Source organism: Hypanus sabinus, chromosome 9, assembly GCF_030144855.1.
Source record: "Hypanus sabinus isolate sHypSab1 chromosome 9, sHypSab1.hap1, whole genome shotgun sequence".
Taxonomy (NCBI): Eukaryota; Metazoa; Chordata; class Chondrichthyes; order Myliobatiformes; family Dasyatidae; genus Hypanus; species Hypanus sabinus.
The window spans coordinates 67,382,441-67,404,337 of NC_082714.1; the positions used below are offsets into that span (position 1 = coordinate 67,382,441).

At 43.8% G+C, this 21,897-nt stretch overlaps 1 protein-coding gene across 4 annotated transcripts in view; it reads right to left on the bottom strand.

Moving 5' to 3' along the window:
* Positions 1 to 664: 664 nt before the first annotated feature.
* The window catches only part of srebf1 (sterol regulatory element binding transcription factor 1), an 87,293-nt gene continuing 66,060 nt past the window's right edge, over positions 665 to 21,897 (bottom strand). For all 4 annotated transcript variants that reach the window (XM_059979832.1, XM_059979833.1, XM_059979834.1 and 1 more), the window contains 3 exons: positions 15,882 to 16,067; positions 1,853 to 1,967; positions 665 to 1,250 (listed from right to left, as the gene is read on the bottom strand). In XM_059979832.1, the coding sequence (XP_059835815.1) occupies positions 1,030 to 1,250; positions 1,853 to 1,967; positions 15,882 to 16,067 (522 nt within the window). In that variant the 3' untranslated portion in view covers positions 665 to 1,029. The remainder of the gene's footprint in view (positions 1,251 to 1,852; positions 1,968 to 15,881; positions 16,068 to 21,897) is intronic.

The following is a 21,897-nucleotide window of genomic DNA, read 5'->3' on the forward strand; positions in this document are numbered from 1 at the left end:
AAGGCCAGGGGGACACAGCCTTGGAATAGAAGGCTTTCAGAACAGAGATGATGAGGAATTTCTTTAGCCAGAGAGTAGTAGATCTGCGGAATTCTTTGCCACAGGCAGCTGTGGAGGCCCAGTCTTTATGTATACTTAAGGCAGAGGTTGACAGATTGTTGATTGATCAGGGCATGAAGAGATACGGGGAAAAGGTAGGAGATTGGGGTTGAGAGGTGATGAAAAGGTGGGGCAGACTCAATGGACCAAATTCTGCTCCTATATCTTATGGTCTTTTAGTATCCTAAACGGTATACTTCTTATTGAGGTTGTAACCATCTTCTGTGTGAGGAGTGGCACACCATACAGTCTTTCGTTCCATGCCTTGTAAGGCATGGAAATGCCCGACCCTGGCCTCTCAGGCCTGAGTCGATGTCATCATCAACCACTTTCCCTTTGCATTTCTGACACTGCTGATGAATCTTAGGTTAAAACCTTGTTGAGCTACAATTATTTAGAATTCCCTCAATACAGTCAAATTCCTTGTTCAGTAGTTTGGACAGAATGGATGCTTTGAGAATATTTTCCTTGCCTGCTGGGTCTGTACCATGAAGGAAAGAAATCTGACGCTTCTGGGAAAAAAACGATTGTACAAGTACATACAAACAATTTAGTGTGAAAAAAGACAAATACATTGTATTCTTTCATGTGGGTTATTTTAATTATATAAAAGTACTGTATATTGCACAGAATGCAGCTCAGAATAGCTTTTTCACTGTGCAGCATTATAGGAGAAGCTAAGCTCCGAAACAGACAAGTGCTTTTAATTCTACAAAAGTGAATTTGCTGCCTCCTGACTTTTGACCTTAAAAAATTATAAATATTTTTTTTTATGTACAGACTCTTTAACCTATGAAAATATGTTTATTTTACCAAATCATTATTTTAATATGAAATTAAAAGGGCAGTGCTGCTTCTTGAGGGCCATGTACACAACAGTCACAGTGCTTTCAGGGAAGAGGTGGGGCCTTGCTTAAAAGTAGCACCATATTAAGTTGTGGTGACTGTGGTGCCGCTGCCCAGTTTCATGATCATCTGCTGGCAGTCATGAAGAGTCCTTTTGTCACCAATCTTTTCCAGTGTGTGGGCTGCTTCAGCCAGCATACCAACTCGCTGGCCTGGTGCAGACAAGAAGCTCGGTGGAAGATAGCGGCATGCAAGTAAGAGGGCTTCAGCATGCTCCCGTTGTCCAGGGTGTGTCTCAGTCTCGCCTTACAACGAACAAAAAATAAAGAAGTAAGCTGGTGGTCAGAGGAGAATGAAAATCAATGTAATCAATTACTAAAATCTCCTCTGATGAGCTCTCAGTGTGGCAGAAAGCCACAGTAGGTATCAGCTTCCATTTCTACTGTACACGGAACCTCCAAACAACTGATATAATCACTTCAGTGCATCTGAGCCAGGAAGCGCAGAAAATGCTCCCACCCATGCTTCCCATTAACCATTAACTGTCTGGTGTGATCATGTTACCTACTACAGTTCTGCAACATTCAGCAGATTTCCCTGTTTAAAACAGCTATTTCAGTGAAGTGCAGTAGTACAAACTCTTTTTAGTAAAGTCAGGGCACACAGCACCGAGTACCCATCAGAAAGCAAACAGCTAAAACCAGAGCTTCAAATACCCCAAGGTCCACATACCTAACAGACGGAACATTGCCCTCAGACAAAAACCTAAAGCTCACTCCATTATACTTTTCTAATAAGAAAATATTGAAAATCATAATATATCCATTTAAAAAGGTTTAAGTCAGGTAGTTTCAAAGCAGATTCAAAGGCTATTGCAAAAGACTGTTTCAGGAAGGTAGTGACTCACCACCTTTGGGAATCGGATTTGTGACCCGCCTCCTGAGACTGCGATCTAATAGTTGGTGAGTACGGGTTGGACTGGCTCCTGCCATTAACCTGGCTGTTGCCTCATGCAGGAACACCTAAAAACACATCAACGACGACATTAAATACATGTTATCCACCTCATCCTGCTTCCTTCTTTAGGAACTGTTACAATGCTGAGGTTACAACTTGGTACACCAGCTGTGATTGCCACATTTCACCCTTGCCCTGTCACCAGGAAATTCAGCTTTGCTCTGAAGCCATAACCCACGATAATCATTTTCAGCTAAGACTTTAAAATGCGTCCTCCCTCATGAGAGCCAATAAGCCTTGTTAAGCCACTGAGTTCCTCCTGGCTTCCTGGACAATATTCATCCCTCAATCAGTATCATGGTGACAGATTTTTTGATGTATGGCACATTACTGTGTCCTAACATGTCCGCCACATTACAGCGGCGGTAATGATACGGAATCATTTCATTGGCTGCACAGTGTTCAGAACATCAGGGTACTGCAAGATGCCTTTCGTTACACACCAGCCTTGTGTCAAGTCATCAAGTTACTCCTGGTAGTGCTCTGAATCTCATCTATAGACACAATTTCATCCACTAGATCCAAAACATAGAACATAGAATAGTACAGCACAGTACAGGCCCTTTGGCCCACAATGTTGTGCCGACCATTAAACCCTGCTTCCTATATATCCCCCCACCTTAAATTCCTCCATATACCTGTCTGTAGTCTCTTAAATTTCACTAGTCTATCTGCCTCCACCACTGACTCAAGCAGTGCATTCCACGCACCAACCACTCTGAGTAAAAAACCTTTCTCTAATATCCCCCTTGAACTTTCCTCCCCTTACCTTAAAGCCATGTCCTCTTGTACTGAGCAGTGGTGCCCTGGGGAAGAGACGCTGGCTCTCTACTCTGTCTATTCCTCTTAATATCTTGTACACCTCCATCATGTCCCCTCTCATCCTCCTCCTCTCCAAAGAGTAAAGCCCTAGCTCCCTTAATCTCTGATCATAATGCATACTCTCTAAACAAGGCAGCATCCTGGTAAATTTCCTCTGTACCGTTTCCAATGCTTCCACATCCTTCCTATAGTGAGGCGACCAGAACTTTTCACAGTACTCCAAGTATAACCTAACCAGAGTTTTATAGAACTGGATCATTACTTTGCGACTCTTTCTTAACTACCCTCTCTACCTGTGAGGCAACTTTCAGGGATCTGTGGACATATACCCCCAGATCCCTCTGCTCCTCCACATTCCCAAGTATCCTACCATTTACTTTGTACTCTGCCTTGGAGTTTGTCCTTCCAAAGTGTACAACCTCACACTTCTCCGGGTTGAACTCCATCTGCCACTTCTCAGCCCACTTCTGCATCCTATCAATGTCTCTCTGCAATCTTCGACAATCCTCAACATTATCCACAACATCACCAACCTTTGTGTCGTCTGCAAACTTGCCAACCCACCCTTCTACCCCCTCATCCAGGTCGTTAATAAAAATCACAAAAAGTAGAGGTCCCAGAACCAATCCTTGTGGGACACCACTAGTCACAACCCTCCAATCTGAATGTACTCCCTCCACCACAACCCTCTGCTTTCTGCAGGCAAGCCAATTCTGAATCCACCTGGCCAAACTTCCTTGGATTCCATGCCATCCGACTTTCTGAATAAGCCTACTGTATGGAACCTTATCAAATGCCTTACTAAAATCCATGTAGATCACATCCACTGCACTACCCTCATCTATACGCTTGGTCACCTCCTCAAAGAACTCTATCAGGCTTGTTAGGCACGATCTGCCCTTCACAAAGCCATGCTGACTGTCCTTGATCAGACCATGATTCTCTAAATGCCCATAGATCCTATCTCTAAGAATCTTTTCCAACAGCTTTCCCACCACAGACGTAAGGCTCACTTGTCTATAATTACCTGGACTATCCCTACTAACTTTTTTGAACAAGGGGACAACATTCGCCTCCCTGCAATCCTCCGGTATCATTCCTGTGGACAACGAGGATGTAAAGATCCTAGCCCAGGGGTCGGCAACCTTTACCACTGAAAGAGCCACTTGGACCCGTTTCGCACAGAAAAGAAAACACGGGGAGCCACAAAACCCGTTTGACATTTAAAATGAAATAACACTGCATACAACGCTTTTTTTGCCATTATGCTATGTATAAACAAACTATAATGTGTTGCATTTATGAAATCGATGAACTCCTGTAGAGAAAACGAAATTACATTTCTGCATGCGACAAAAACATTTTGAACTCCGAAAAAAAAGACATTGGGTTGAAGGTTACTTTTAAGTAAAATACTCAATGTCTATTTGAGTCCTTCTTGTATTTATGAAAAACGCCACAGACGTAAGGCTGAAATTGTCTGCCAGCAGCAAACCAAAAATAACGTCAGCCAGCTGTCAACCTGAAAAATAAAAGGACTATTTCACTGAACAATGAAAAAATATGAATATACCTAAAATAATAGGCAATTAAAATATTTATCATACTTTGTTAATGGGATTTCTGCTCCTGGATCTCAGTGCACAGCGTCTGCACATCAGGGCTGTATGACGTCACCTTCATCTTTACACAGGATCGCAAGCTGTCATCTGTGAGGTGTGTGCGATGTTTGTTTTTAATAAAGTTCATGTTGGAGAAAACCTGCTCACATACATATGTGAATACATAGATCGACAAGACTCCAAGCGCATACTTTTTAATGTTTACATAAATGTCGGGGATAGCATTCCATGTTTCGAACTCAAGTTTGTCCGATTTGGGGAGGTTTTCAATATCACTCCATTTGTGATTCTGAGCAAGAACGGCCTTCTGACGGGCAACATCTTCAAGGTCTGCTGTCAAGCGTCTAAACTGCTGTCAAGCGTCTAAACAAAGATATGTCTTTGTCGGCTATGTTGGCCAGTTCCATCTCAAGATCAGGTTGACTCACACCTGCCAATGCAGTCGTATTCAGTAGGGATGGATCGATGCTTAGGGGAGTGACCGGGAAGGATAATGTATTTTTTTCCTCTCTGAACTCACAGAAGCATTTCCCAAACGATGTTTGCATTGCGATGATTGCAGAATGTAAATACTCCGAATTTATCATGTCGTGAGCTTGTTTGAACTCTCTCAAATTGGGGAAGTGAGACAATGTGCCTTTCTGTAAATCTCTGGCAAGCACTGTCAACTTGCGCTCGAATGCCAAAACATCCTCCAACATGTGCAGGACTGTGCGTCCTTTCCTCTGAAGAGCTGTGTTCAGCGTGTTCAGGTGCGCTGTCATGTCTACCATGAAGTGTAGCTTTTCCAGCCACTCTGGCTGTTCTAGCTCAACAAAGGTGAGCCCTTTGCTGCCCAGGAAAGTTTTCGCTTCTTCCAGACACGCGACAAAGCGTTTCAGCACCTCCCCTCTGGACAGCCACCGGAATTTGTTGTGCAGCAGAAGATCAGAATATACGGTTTCCAGCTCGTCCAGTAACAAACGGAATTGATGGTGATTTAAACTTTTTGCCATTATTTTATTGAAATTCTGAATGACAATATCCATTACTTCTGTGCATTCCGGAGGAAATGTTTGAGCGCACAGTGCCTCTTGGTGCAAGATGCTGTGAAAAGTCAACAGCTTTCTGTCCAGCGACTTCTGCAGTAAAGCCACAAATCCCTTGTGCACTCCTGTCATACTTGGTGCCCCATCAGTAGCTACTGACACCTGGTGGGTGGTCTTTATTTCTTTGGCTCTTAAACAATTCAAGACAGCCTCACAGATGTCCTCCCCACGTGTTTGGCCTTTTACAATAGACAATAGGTGCAGAAGTAGACCATTCGGCCCCTCGAGTCTGCACCGCCATTCTGAGATCATGGCTGATCATTCACTATCAATACCCAGTCCCTGCCTTGTTCCCATATCCCTTGATTCCCCTATCCATCAGATATCTATCTAGCTCCTTCTTGAAAGCATCCAGAGAATTGGCCTCCACCATCTTCTGAGGTAGTGCATTCCACACCAGCACAACTCTCTGGGAGAAGAAGCTCTTCCTCAACTCTGTTTTAAATAACTGACCTCTTATTCTCAATCCATGCCCTCTGGTACTGGACTCTCCCAACATATGGAACATATTTCCTGCCTCAATCCTATCAAATCCTTTAATTATCTTAAACGTTTCAATCAGATCCCCTCTCAATCTCCTCAATTCCAGCATGTACAAGCCCAATCTCTCCAATCTCTCTGCGTAAGACAGCCCTGCCATCCCAGGAATCAACCTAGTGAATCTACGCTGCACTTCCGCAATTGCCAGAATGTCCTTCCTTAAACCTGGAGACCAAAACTGTACAGAATATTCCAGGTGTGGTCTCACCAGGGCCCTGTACAAATGCAAAAGGACATCCTTGCTCTTGTACTCAATTCCCCTTGTAACAAAGGCCAACATTCCATTTGCCCTCTTCACTGCCTGTTGCACTTGCTCATTCACCTTCATTGACTGGTGAACTAGGACTCCTAGGTCTCTTTGCATTTCTCCCTTAGCTAACTCTACACCGTTCAGACAATACTCTGCCCTCTTGTTCCTGCTTCCAAAGTGGATAACTTCACATTTATTCACATTGAATGACATCTGCCAAGTATCTGCCCACTCACCCAGCCTATCCAAGTCTCCCTGTATTCTCCTAACGTCCTCTTCGCATGTCACACTGCCACCCAGTTTAGTATCATCAGCTGATATAGTTTTCAATGCCCTCATCTAAATCGTTGACATAAATCGTAAAGAGCTGTGGTCCCAATACAGAGCCCTGTGGTACCCCACTAGTCACCTCCAGCCAGTCCGAGAAACACCCATTCACTGCTACCCTTTGCTTTCTATCTGCCAACCAGTTTTCTATCCATGTTGAAACCCTGCCCCCAATGCCATGAGCTCTGATTTTACTCACCAATCTCCTATGTGGCACCTTATCGAATGCCTTCTGAAAATCTAGGTACACAACATCTACTGGCTTACCCTCGTCTAACATCCTTGTTACACCCTCAAAAAACTCCAACAGATTAGTCAAGCATGATTTGCCCTTGGTAAATCCATGCTGGCTCGGCCTAATCCTATTTCTGCCATCTAGATGTGCCACTATTTCGTCCTTAATAACGGACTCAAGCACCTTCCCCACGACTGACGTTAGGCTAACAGGGCGATAGATCTCCGTTTTCTCCCTCCCTCCCTTCTTGAAAAGTGGGATAACATTAGCCACTCTCCAACCTTCAGGAACTGATCCTGAATCTAAGGAACATTGGAAAATGATTACCAATGCATCCGCAATTTCCTGAGCCATCTCTTTTAGAACCCTCGGATGCAGACCATCTGGACCCGGGGATTTATTAGCCTTCAGTCCTACTAGTCTACTCATCACAGTTTCTTTCCTAATGTCAATCTGTCTCAATTCCTCTGATATCTTATGACCCTGGCCCATCCATACATCTGGGAGATTGCTTGTGTCCTCCCTGGTGAGGACAGATCTAAAGTACGCATTAAATTCTGTTGCCATTTCCCTGTTTCCCATAACAATTTCTCCCAATTCATTCTTCAAGGGGCCAACATTGTTCTAACTATCTTCTTTCTCTTCACATAGCTAAAAAAGCTTTTGCTATCCCCTTTTATATTCCTGGCTAGACTGAGCTCATTCTTTTAGAGGTATCAACTCAACCATTTTTTCCTGTGGCCCGGCAGAGTTTACATACTGGCAGAACAGCGCTATTTGTTCAATATCACCTTTGTCTTTAGACTCGGCACAGGCAATCGAGTAGGCCACTGCTGAATTGATGTCTTTAATTTGCTGTCTTGTGATGTCTTCTGCCATTTTTATGGTTCTGTCTTTGACAGTCTTTGCAGAGAGGGGCATATCCCTGATTTTCTGCGCAATTTCACTCGTTTTTAAAGTCCGTGAATAGATGTTCTGAAATCTTAATGAAAGATTCTTTTATATATTCACCACCTGTAAACTGCTTCCCGTGCCTGACTATTTCCTGAGCGGCAACAAAACTAGTATATGTAGTTGATTTTCCAGACTTCATTAACTTCTTGAAATGATTTTTGTTCAGATCAACCTTCCGCATCAGTTCCGAAACGGCTTTTTTTCTCTCATCTCCATCCAGATATTTTTGAGCAAAGGCTGCGTGTTTATTCTGGAAATGTCTTGCGACATTTGACTTTTTGTTGTTTGCTAGTTTCTCATTGCATATTAAGCATACCGGTAAACCAGTCTCGTCAGCAGTGGAAGCAAATGAATCTGCCCACGTATCATTAAACTTTCTGTTTTCTTCAGTCACTTTTCTTTTTTTAGAATTCTCCATAGTTAGCCTACCTTGGATTGAAAATTTAAAAAATCGCGCACTGGCGGCTGTCAGGCATTGGCAGTGGTGACGTATATTAATAGCGACAAAAAACACGTTTTATTTAGATTGTACAAGATCACCATAATCTTCAAATTTAGAATTGCCCCCTTCTTGCTCTGCTCAGCCCCTTCTTAAGCTCCTTTCTTGCTACCCTATATTACTCAATAGACCCAGCTGATCCTTGCTTCCTAAACCTCATGTATGCTGCCTTCTTCCACCTGACTAGACTCTCCACCTCACTTGTCACCCATGGTTCCTTCACTCTACCATTCTTTATCTTCCTCACCGGGACAAATTTATCCCTAACATCCTGCAAGAGATGCCTAAACATCGACCACATGTCCATAGTACATTTTCCTGCTAAAACATCATCCCAATTCACACCCGCAAGTTCTAGCCTTATAGCCTCATAATTTGCCCTTCCCTTAATTAAAAATTTTCCTGTCCTGATTCTATCCTTTTCCATGATAATGTTAAAGGCCAGGAAGCAGTGGTCACTGTCCCCCAGATACTCACCCACTGAGAAATCTGACCTGGTTCATTACCTAATACTAGATCTAGTAAGGCATTCCCCCTAGTCGGCCTGTCAACACACTGTGACAGGAATCCATCCTGGACGCACTTAACAAATTCCATCCCGTCTAAACCATTGGAAATAATCAGGTGCAATTCAATAATAGGGAAGTTAAAGTCACCCATGATAACAACCCTGCTATTTTTGCACCTTTCCAAAATCTGCCTCCCAATCTGCTCCTACCAGGGGGTCTACAGAATACTCCCAATAGAGTAACTGCCCCCCTCCTGTTCCTGACTTCTACCCATACTGACTCAAAAGAGGATCCTGCTACATTACCCACCCTTTCTGTAGCTGTAATAGTATCCCTGACCAGTAATGCCACCCCTCCTCCCCTTTCCCCCCCTCTATCCATTTTAAAACACTGAAATCCAGGAATATTGAGAATTCATTCCTACCCTGGTGCCAGCCAAGTCTCCGTAATGGCCACTACATCATAATTCCATGTATGTATCCAAGCTCTCAGTTCATCTCCTTTGTTCCTGATGCTTATTGCATTGAAGTACACACACTTTAGCCCTTCTACCTTACTACCTTTACACCCTTTATTCTGCTTCTTTCCTCAAAGCCTCTTTATATGTTAGATCTGCTTTACTCCATGCACTATACTTGCAGTTCTCGCATGACCTTTATCCTCTTCCACCACCTCACTATCTGCTCTAACACTCTGGTTCTCCTCCCCCTGCAAATCTAGCTTAAGCCCCCCAGAGCAGCACTAGCAAAACAAAGTGCTGTCCAGAATAACATGACAGTGCAACACTTCAGCCTACAGTGTTGCGCTGGCCTTTACTCCAAGATCAATCTAATACTACCTCCCACATAGCCCTTCATTACCTTTCATCCATGTGCCTATCAAAGGGGCTCTTTAAACTCCCTAACGTATCTGCCTCTGTCAGTACCCTAGCAGTGCATTCCACACACTTATCACACGCTGTGTGAAAAAACTTTACCTCTAACTTATACACGTGCCCCAGAGTTTCCTCCATTCATCTTAAAATTATGTCCTCTCATATTAGCCTGGGAAAAAGGCACTGACCATGTGGTCGCACCAGAGTTTTATGGTGCTATAACATTACTTCACAGCTCTTGAACTCAACTCTCCAACATAACACACTATATACCTTCCTAACCATGCCATCAACTTTGAGGGATCTATTAACATGAACACCGAGATCCCGCTGTTTCTCCACACTGCTACAAATCCAGCCATTAATCCTGTATTCAGCATTGACCTTCTAAACAAAGGCTCCTGAACTTTGTTATGCCATGGACCTCTACCATTAACCGAGGGGTCCGTGGACCCCAGGTTGGGAACTCCTGTTCCAGAGTGAATTACTTCATACCTTTCTAAATCTGCCACTTCTCAAGCCAGAACTTCACTCTAGCAACGTCCCGTTGAAACCGATAATAACCTTCTACACTATCCACAACACTCCCAACCTTTGTGTCACCTGCAAATTTACAAACACACCCTTCCACTTCCTCATTCATGCCATTTATAAAAATCGCAAAGAGCAGGGATCCCACAACAGATCTCTATGGACCATCACCAGTCATCAGCCTCCAGGCAGGACACATTCCAATTGCCTTCTGCAGGCAAGCCAATTTTAAATCAATGTACCAAGTTTCCCTGGATCCCATGCTTCCTGAATGAGCCTACCATGGGGAACCTTGTTGAACACCTTACTAAAATCCATATACATCAGCATTCTCTCACAATACATAGAAACTACAGTGAGCTCCCCGGTCAGCTGAAAAAGGCCACTGGCTGCAGGACTTGTACTTGCTGAGGACAAAGAACTGGGCAGGAAAAAAAATCACTGTGGACATTACCCACCCAGCAAACTGCCTTTTCCAATAGCTCTGATCTGGAATGTGCTATAGAGCTATTAAAATAAACACTTCATGCCACCTTAACAGTTTCTTTCCCCAGTCAGTTGAATGGCCACAATGGTATAATTGTTCATCCTTTCCATTTTTCTTTTAATTGCAAGACTCTGCTGGATATTAAAAACAGCAGGTGCTGCAGATCTCCCTCACTATCGAATTGCTGGATAATAGTGGAGTTGCGCAACATAATTTACCGTGCCGTTGCCTGCTGCACCAAACCAGGGAAGAAGGCATCAGAGGCAGTGCTTCCGCTCTCCTTACATAGGTCAGATGCACTTCCTCCCTCCAAGCCCCTGCAGTTTCCCAGCAATCAATCGCAATATATCCATCCTCAGATAGGGAGACCACACAGACCCAAACATATTTCGTCAGGTACAGTCTCACTAGGGCTCTATTTATTGTGTTAAGATGTATTTAATCTTGTGTACAATTCTGTTATAATGAAGGCCACTGTACTGTTTAACTTAATTGCTTGTTGTAGCTGAATGTTAAGTGATCTCATTCCAAGGCCACACTGGTTCCACTAAATTCCCACAATTTTCAATTTTTCTTCCATTAAAAAATGTTCACCATTTCAGTTTTTTCCTACTTGTTCCATAGATGATCACTGCCATTAAATTCTGTCTACAATTTGCTTAACATGTCTATAACTCCTTGGTTATTCTCCTCACAATCCACAGTCACCCAGGCTTAATATATTCAAATTTACTGATGTTATTATCCTCAGTCCTCAACAAAATAGTTAATATAGATTGCGAACAACAAAGATCCCAGCATCAATTCCTACACACCCTACTGCTCAGTCTCCCAACCCAAAAATGACATTTATCTCTACTGCTTCCTGTCTGTTAACCAATTCTTAACCCACACCAATATATTACACCCAAAGCCATTGCTGTAAGCTTTATTAAATAACCTTTTGTGTTTCGATGACTTAAGTATCTTCAGAAGATTCAAGTGCATCACATTCACTGTTTTCCGTTCATCTACCCTGAAAGTTACAGCCTGATCAATCACTAGCACATTTGTTAAACAGAATTTCACTTCCATAAATCACTGACTGTATTCTTGATGCCAATTTAAACTAAATGGCCTCCTCTTGTGCATCATCCATGTCCCTCCATATTCGTGTATCTGTCCAAAAGCCTCTTAAACTCCATGAACTGCCTCATTACACTTCTACCCATGATTAATCTATCTAGGCACTTAGATAGACTCTGCACAAATAAAACTTCTCTTGTGAATGACACTTCCACCCTGGGCAAAAGATTCTGTCTGCCTGCCCTACTTATGCCTCTCATAATTTTAAAAACTTCCTCCGGTCTCCTCTCAGCCTCTGGTGTTCTATGGCAGGGGTCACCAACCTTTTTTGCACCGCGGGTCACCAACCTTTTTTGCACCGCGGACCGGTTTAATATTGACAATATTCTTGTGGACCGACTGGAGTATAGGTGATAAGTCAACTATAAGTCACTTATAAGTGGCTAATACACTCAATTTCATTTCTAAAAGGGTTTATCTAACGAATTTAATATTAAACAGTGCATATTTTCCTCGCATGAATATAGTGTCAAGTCAATTATAAGTCACTTATAAGTCAATAGTATCATAACATTTTAAGTAACATTTGGATATTAAACACAGCTCATATTTTCCTCGTATGAACATATAAAATCATTGCAACACAGCAATATTGCTGAATTAGTGGGAGCGCTGGGCTTGTTTCCCTGCAACAAGACAGTCCTGTCGAGGGGTGATGGGAGACAGTGATACTCGAAGGGGGTTCCCTATGTCCAGTCTATTCTGCAACTTAGTTTTCGTTGCATTCATTGCAGAAAACCCCACTTCGCAGAGATGATGTTGAAAATGGAATCAACATTTTCAGTACTTTCGTGGCTATCTCAGGATATTCAGCCTTGATTTTGATCCAGAATGCCGGCAGAGATGTTATGTCAAACATACTTTTCAGCCCACTATCATTTGCAAGCACAAGGAGTTGATCTTCCTCCTATGATTCACTGGGGATATTCACAAATGGGTCACGGACCCATCCCTTTGCACGTCTTGGGTCATTTGCGGTTGGGAAGTAACGCTCGAATTCTGTTGACAGCGAAGACATGTGATCACAGCGCACCAGCTGTGAGAAGGACGATGCACCCTCAGTCTCTCCCAAAATCCCAGCTGATGTTGGGAACATGTCAAATATGCTCCTGTCCACTCGGTGTCCCCACAGTTCCCGTTTGGCTTTGAAAGCAGACACTTTATCAGCCAACTTGAAGACAGTTGTCATTCTCCCTGAAGTAACAAATTGAATTAATTGAGCAGGTTGACTATTTCACACAGATAAGCGAGTTTTGCTATTCACTCCTCGTCACTGAAGTGTGCTGCCAGTGGTGACTTTTTTCCTGAAAGAAATCTCTGTAGCGGCTCTCTTAACTCAAAAACCCTGGCCAGGGCTCTCCCCCTTGATAGCCACCTGACTTCAGCGTGTAAGAGAAGGTGTTTGTGCTCTGCATCCAATTCCTCATAAAACTGCTCAAACAGATGTGAGTTAAGGGCTTTTGCTTTGTTGTGATTGATAACTTCAACAAAGTCACACAATACACTGTTAAGATCAGGTGACATTTTTCAGCTAGCCAGCATTTCCCTGTGTGTGACATAGTGTGTAGACTGGCATTCAGGAGCAACCTCTTTGACTCAGGTAGTGAAACCAGACAGCCATCCAGTCATAGCTGCAGCCCCGTCTATGCATATTCCAACACAGAATGACCAGTCCAGTTTGCCTGACATGAAGTCATTCAAAGGTTTGAATAGTTCTGCTGCAGTTGTGTTAGTTGGCAGCGGCAGTGCACACAACATATCCTAGTGCAGAGCATCTTGAAATATATATCGCACATAAACCAGCAGTATTGCCTTGTAGTCGACAACGGTAGACTTGTCGACCTGGATGGCATACCATGGTGCCTCGTTAAGTTGTTCCAACAGCTGTGCTTCGATGTCATTGATTCTCCTTGAAACTGTGGTGGCTGAAAGGGAAACCTATGCCATCTTGTTAACTGCAGCTTCTCCCAACACATGTCCTTGGCAGCAGGCAGACAATTCTTCACCAACAGTGAAAGGCTTCTTAGCCTTATCTAGCCACTAAGTACAACGCTCTTAGAGCAGCAGCATTTGTGGATGTGGTGGCTCTCAGGACTTGCTTCTGTCCCGCTTGCTCACGTTTTTTTCCGCTCAAAAAACTCAACAGGTTTGTCTTTTTTTGCAGTCTTGGCCTCAGCTGTCTCTGCATTATCATCATCGTTATGTCCCCTACCACCTCTTCCAAAGAAACTCTCAAGCGACATTTGTTTTTTACTCTTTAAGTAGATAGACAATAGACAATAGGTGCAGAAGTAGACCATTCGGCCCTTCGAGCCTGCACCGCCATTCTGAGATCATGGTTGATTATCTACTATCAATACCCGGTTCCTGCCTTGTCCCCATATCCCTTGATTCCCCTATCCATAAGATACCTATTTAGCTCCTTCTTGAAAGCATCCAGAGAATTGGCCTCCACTGCCTTCTGAGGCAGTGCATTCCACACCCCCACAACTCTCTGGAAGAAGAAGTTTTTCCTTAACTCTGTCCTAAATGACCTACCCCTTATTCTCAAACCGTGCCCTCTGGTACTGGACTCTCCCAGCATCTGGAACATATTTCCTGCCTATATCTTGTCCAATCCCTTAATAATCTAATATGTTGCAATCAGATCCCCTCTCAATCTCCTTAATTCCAGCATGTACAAGCCCAGTATCTCTAACCTCTCTGCGTAAGACAGTCCAGACATCCCAGGAATTAACCTTGTGAATCTATGCTGCACTTCCTCTAGAGCCAGGATGTCCTTCCTTAATCCTGGAGACCAAAACTGTATACAATACTCCAGGTGTAGTCTCACCAAGGCACTGTAAAAATGCAAAAGGATTTCCTTGCTCTTGTACTCAATTCCCCTTGTAATAAAGGCCAACATTACATTAGCCTTCTTCACTGCCTGCTGCACTTGCTCATTCACCTTCAGTGACTGATGAACTAGGAGAAGATGTACGTTAATGACCGACTGATGACCTCCTGTGTATTCAAGTTCAACAGCGAGCGTGACAGGGAATGAGGAAGGTGCAGCTGACTCATATCATTTCACACCGCCAAATCATAGTGTTTTCTCACGGCCCAGTGGTTGGGGACCACTGTTCTAGGGAGAACAACCCAAATTTGTCCAACCTCACAGCTTCTAATCTAGCCAGCATCCTGGTAAAGCTCTTATGCATCCTCTCTACATCCTTTCTATAAAGGGACGGACATAAGTGTCCATGCACACAATTGTGTGGAATGGCCATGCAGCATGGCTTCCATACTCACTCATCAACGAAGGCAAGCAAGCCGTATGCTTCCTTTCCCACCTTTCTCCTTGTGTAACCACTTTCAGTGAACTATGCACCTGGATCCAAATTCCCTCTGTATCTCAACACTCTTAAGGGATCAACCATTAATCGGCAGAATGGTATAATCCCTGTAGGGCGTGGCAAGGAGTAGAATCTAGTGGAAGGAAAGGTCCAATTGATGGGAATGTGTGGAAAATAGATCATGACAATAAAATGGGACTGCTCCATAATGGAGGGCCAAAATGTGCTCCTTCTACGCCATAAGATGCTGATTCCCTTGATGTTCTTGTTCCTGAGAACTCATTATGAGCTTAAATGAAGGGCCAGTATATTTATTTCTGGTGATATCTGAAGGAGATACTGGGAGATTAACCTTTCTCTTTGGGAGAGCTACGTCTTAGAAATCCACTTGAATAGGTGAATGGGATATAAACTTAATACTTCATTCAAACTTCCTTGAGGTTATATTCATCATATTTGAATGTTATTTCACAAATTACAGATGTGATGTTTTTCCTACGATGGCCCCTCCTTCTGTATGCAGTATGTATCTACCACTAGTTTTTCTCCCCTCAGTATCATGGCTCAAGATTTGGAATTCAGTCAGAAGATGATAATACTCACACTCCAGATATCACTATTGAGTTAGCAATGGATTTATTTCACTTGTGGCATTACCCAAAGTCAAATGTACCCAGTTCCACCACCTGCACTAGTGCTTCTCCCCTCACAATTTACTTACCCTACGGAGAGCAGGTTTGAAAGTCTGGGATAGCTTTCTGAGACTACTCAGGTCCTGCTGAAAGCCTCTCAGCTCAAGCGGAGATGCCTGATGCATGGCACTCACTGCCTGACTCCCAGTGAACTGTTGCTGCCATACACTGGTCCTGGTGACAAGCAGAAGATCACACAGCAACATCTGCACAGCCTGAAAACATAACAGATAACCTGAGATACACAGTCAATGAAGCAACAGACTTCTCACTAACCAATTACTTTAACATATTTCTTTATAACTGTTTGTTGTTTGTTATTAACATTTGTTCAGATTTTCTCTTTTAAACTTTACTTGAAACTTCACCTAGTTTATTTTAATGTAACTATTTTTAGTGTGGCTCAAATTCCACGGACATAAATAGTTATTGGTCTAAGGATCTCAGCCACAATCTTTGACGTACAGGTGATCCCCAGCATTACGAAGTGAGTGGGTGGTGTTAGGGCTTGATTTCCTGGAAAACAGTCCAAATAGTGATTTTCTGTAAAGCAAAGTGCCAAGAACCGCAAGTCAAAAAGAAAAATTATTAAAATCTGATTTCAACGAGAGCGTATTTTATTTCATATCTCAAGCCTGTGATTAGTGAATTCTGCAAGAGTAAATTTCCATTACCCGAACAGCAGTAATGCAAGCATCACCCATACAAGCTTTCCAGCTATTAACTAACGGGAAAGAAGGATGTCGGGGTGACAGATTGTTTTAAAAAATATACAACACAGAGACACAAGTACAAACAAAAAGTAGGAAGAGACTAAAAAACTGTAGAAATAAGCTATTCCAAACAGTACACTCAATCACAACACTCTGTTCAGCTCTGATGTTACAGGTTTTGGAGTTTTTCCTCTCAGTTAGTGTAGATATTGGTGTCAGGGTCTGGCTCTGTATTGCATTGCAGGTGCATTGCACTTCGTGGACACATGCAATGCAACTACAATGCACCACAGCTGCAGCCACTCATCCAGTAGAGTAGAGTTGGTGAAGCAAGAGAGGTATAAAATCTTTTGACTGCTGCCAAACATTTCTTTTACTGTATCCTATAATTGCTCCATAAACTTGCAGGGGCGAAAAGGTATTTCCCACAGTATACAAGGCGCATAACAATATCTGCAAATTCAGAAAGGTCCTACAGTGCAAATCTACACCTGTCTGGGGTTTAATTAACTAAATTAAGGAGGTCAAACTTGTCGGTCAGATTTGCATTATAGACACTAGAACGCCGAAATGTAGGAGTATTTACTTCAAAGCCAGCTTTTCTCTCCCCAGTTCTGATCAGCTGATGTACTGGAGCAATATAAACAAGAAATTCCCAGGGCCGCTCCCTGGTCCACAGGCGATGACATTGGAATGGTACCGCCTGCTTCAGTGATCGTCAAATGCAATCATGGATCACACTCAATGATCATTTCTAGTTATTCACGAGATGAAGATATGTTGTGATAACTGGTCTAAGATTTAAAAGCCTGGTGATGCTTATTGCCCTCCCTTATTATCTCTGGATCGTAACCATGAACAGTGTATCAAGAGAGGCAATACTTCTGTAGAATCAAAGCTTATAATAACCAATGCTTGCAGCAGGCAGGGCCCAAATCCAAGAGGGAGGGACATCTTGAGGTTTGGACGATTTTGGCCAGATTGAAAAGGTCAGGTGTTGGGAGTCAAAGGCGAAGGGTAGACTGGTTCAGCTTACTGCTCTGCAAAGTTTACACATCTCTGCGCTGAATTGAGGCTCTGGCTTCCAACTAATATGCTCCTGGACTGGCTTCATGGCTCTGGACTCACTTTCTTCAACTTCAGTTCTGAATGTTATTTGATCACTTTTATTGTTTGCATGATTTTTTTCCCTGCACATTGGGTGTTTGAATGTTATTTGAAGGTTGTGACTAGTGGTGTCCCACGAGGATCGGTTCTGGGACCTCTACTTTTCGTGAATTTTATTAATGACCTGCATGTGGGGGTAGAAGGGTGGGTTGGCAAGTCTGCAGACGACAGAAAGGTTGGTGGTGTTGTGGATAGTGTTGAGGATTGTCAAAGATTGCAGAATGGGCCGAGAAGTGGCAGATGGAGTTCAACCCAGGGAAGTGTGAGGTGATGCACTTTGAAAGGACAACCTCCAAGGCAGAGTACAAAGTAAATGGCAGGATACTTGGGAGTGTGGAGGAGCAGAGGGATCTGGGGGTACATGTCCACAGATCCCTGAAAGTTGCCTTACAGGTAGGTAGGGAAGTTAAGAAAGTTTATGGGGTGTTAGCTTTCAAAAGTCGCGGGATAGAGTTTAAGAGTCGCGAGATAATGATGCAGCTCTATAAAACTCTGGTTAGGCCACACTTGGAGTACTGTGTCCAGTTCTGGTCACCTCACTATAGGAAGGATGTGGAAGCATTGGAAAGGGTACAGAGGAGATTTACCAGGATGCTGCCTGGTTTAGAGAGTATGGATTATGATCAGAGATCACAGACTGACCACAAGAAGTCAGAGTTGGTAAGCACACCTCCACCACCCTCATCTTAAACACAGGCACCCCGCAGGGCTGTGTGCTGAGCCCTATGCTCTACACACTCTTCACACATGACTGCACCCTGCAGGGCTGTGTGCTGAGCCCTATGCTCTACACACTCTTCACACATGACTGCACCCCGCAGGGCTGTGTGCTGAGCCCTATGCTCTACACACTCTTCACACATGACTGCACCCCGCAGGGCTGTGTGCTGAGCCCTATGCTCTACACATTCTTCACACATGACTGCACCCCGCAGGGCTGTGTGCTGAGCCCTATGCTCTACACATTCTTCACACATGACTGCACCCCGCAGGGCTGTGTGCTGAGCCCTATGCTCTACACACTCTTCACACATGACTGCACCCCGCAGGGCTGTGTGCTGAGCCCTATGCTCTACACACTCTTCACACATGACTGCACCCCGCAGGGCTGTGTGCTGAGCCCTATGCTCTACACATTCTTCACACATGACTGCACCCCCCTCTACATCTCCAACTCCATAATTAAACGATACCACAGTGGTTGACCTGATCTCAGACAAGGATGAAACAGCCTACAGTCTCGAGGTGGATCATCTGATGGAATGGTGTAAGGACAACGACCCGGTCCTTAACACTTCTAAAACAGAACTTCTAAGGGCAGAGTACACAGCCCCCTCCATATACATGGGAAGGTAGTGGAAAGTGTGGAAAACCTAAAGTTCCTTGGGGTTATGTTGTCAGAACAGCTGACATGGATCACCAACACCTCGCTGCTTGTAAAAAAGGCACAACAAAGACGATTCTTCCTCAGAAAGCTGAAACAGGTCAAACTCATACAAAAGCTGTTGCTTAACTTCTACAGGAGCACAATTGAAAACATCGTGACCAACAGCGCCACAGTGTGGTATGCTAGCTGCACAGCCGCTGAGCAACAAGACCTGCATCGTGTGGTGAAGGCGGCCCAGTGAATTGTCAGGATGGAGCTCCCAGGACTGGACACCATCTATTCCAGCAGACTCAGGAGGAAAGCAATCAACATAACCAGAGACACTACACACCCGTTTGACCCGCTGCCATCCAGCAAAAGGACACTAAAAGCCAGAACAAATAGACTGAGGAGCAGCTTATAGCCCAGAGCTGTGGCCTCCATCACTCCACTCCCACAGAACAATGACTGAAACTGTGAGCACACACAAAGACTGAAATACTTGCACTAATGGCACTTTGCGCATTACTGTGATATTCTGGTGCTGCTGCAACTTATTTTCTGCTACTTATGTATTTAATACTGTTTTTCTATTACTGTATTGTTTTTATCAACCGCTTTGTTTGAATGCCTGAGAGGAAGCCAAACAGAGTTTCATTGTACCTATGTACAATGACAATAAAGATCATTCAATTCAATTCAATTAAGGGAGCAGGGCTTTACTCTTTGGAGAGGAGGACGAGAGGAGACATGACAGAGGTATACAAGATATTAAGAGGAATAGACAGAGTGGACAGCCAGCGCCTCTTCCCCACTGCTCAATACAAGAGGACATAGCTTTAAGGTAAGGGGTGGGAAGTTCAAGGGGTATATTAGAGGAAGGTTTTTCACTCAGAGAGTGGTTGGTGCGTGGAATGCACTGCCTGAATCAGTGGTGGAGGCAGATACACTAGTGAAGTTTAAGAGACTACTAGACAAGTATATGGAGGAATTTAAGGTGGGGGGTTATATGGGAGGCAGGGTTTAAGGGTCGGCACAACATGTGGGCGGAAGGGCCTGTACTGTGCTGTACTATTCTATATATGTTCAAAATGGCATGGGATGACAGATGCCCCAGACTGAACTATGGAGTACTGGAATCCTGGGGGTTTTCAAAGGGACAAGACTTGCCAGACTCATTCATAAGTAGCACAGAGCAATAATTCCTGCTTCCTCGCTGACACCTTGAGCTGAGATTTGATTTCATACCACATCCTCACCATCAATTCATTTCCCTCCTTCAATCTCTTTATAAAAAAAACTGGATTTTAATCAACCGGAGAAAACATATTTGAAAATTTGAAATAAAATTGGATAAATCACCAGGACCAGACGAAATGTACTCCAGGCTACTGTGGGAGGCGAGGGAGGAGATTGCTGAGCCTCTGGCGATGATCTTTGCATCATCAATGGGGACGGGAAAGGTTCTAGAGGACTGCAAGGTTGCACATGTTGTTCCCTTATTCAGGAAACTGAGTAGAGATAGCTCAGGAAATTATAGACCAGTGAGTCTCACTTCAGTGGTTGGTAAGTTGATGGAGAAGATCTTGAGAGGCAGGATTTATGAACATTTGGAGAGGCATAATATGATTAAGAATAGTCAGCATGGCTTTGTGAAAGGCAGGTTGTGCCTTACAAGCCTAACTGAATTTTTTGAGGATGTGACTAAGCATATTGATGAAGGTACAGCAGTGTATATCGATTTCAGCAAGGCATTTGATCAGGCACCCTATGCAAGGCTTATTGAGAAAGTAAGGAGGCATGTGATCCAAGGGGACATTGCTTTGTGGATCCACAAAAAGCAAAAAGTGGTTGTAGATGGGTCATGTTCTGCAAGGAGGTCGGTTACCAGTGGAGTGCCTCAGGAATCTGTTCTGGAACCCCTACTCATTGAGATTTTTATAAGTGACCTGGATGAGGAAGTGAAGGGATGGGTTAGTAAATTTGCTAAAGACACAAAGGTTGGGGGTGTTGTGGATAGTATAGAGGGCTGTCAGAGGTTACAGCTGGACATTGATAGGGTGCAAAACTAGGCTGAAAAGTGGCAGATGCAGTTCAACCCAGATAAGTGTGAGCTGGTTCCTTTTGGTAGGTCAAGTATGAAGGCAGAATATAGTATTAATGGTAAGACTCTTGGCAGAATTGAGGATCAGAGGGCTCTTGGGGTCCGAGTCCTTAGGACACTCAAAGCTGCTGTGCCAGTTGACTCTGTGATTAAGAAGGCATACAGTGCATTGGCCTTCACCAATCATGGGATTGAGTTTAAGAGCCAAGAGGTAATGTTGCAGCTACATAGGACCCTGGTCAGACCCCACTTGGAGTACTGTGTTCAGTTCTGGTCGCCTCACTACAGGAAGGATGTGGAAACCATAGAAAGAGTGCAAAGGAGATTTACAAGGATGTTGCCTGGATTGGGGGATCATGTCTTTTATGAAAATAGGTTGAGTGAACGTGGCCTTTTTTCCTTGGAGCGAAGGAGGATGAGAGGTGACCTGATAGAGGTGTACAAGATGAGAGGCACTGATCATGTGGATAGTCAGAGGCTTTTTCCCAGAGCTGAGATGGCTAGCATGAGAGGGCACAGTTTTAGGGTGCTTGGAAGTAGGTACAGAGGAGAGGTCAGGGGTAAGATTTTTTTTTAAAAACGCAGAGAGTGGTGAGTGTGTGGAATGGGCTGCCAGCGACGGTGGTGAAGGTGGATACAATAGGGTCTTTTAAGAGACTCCTGGATAGGTACAGGGAGCTTAGAAAAATAGAGGC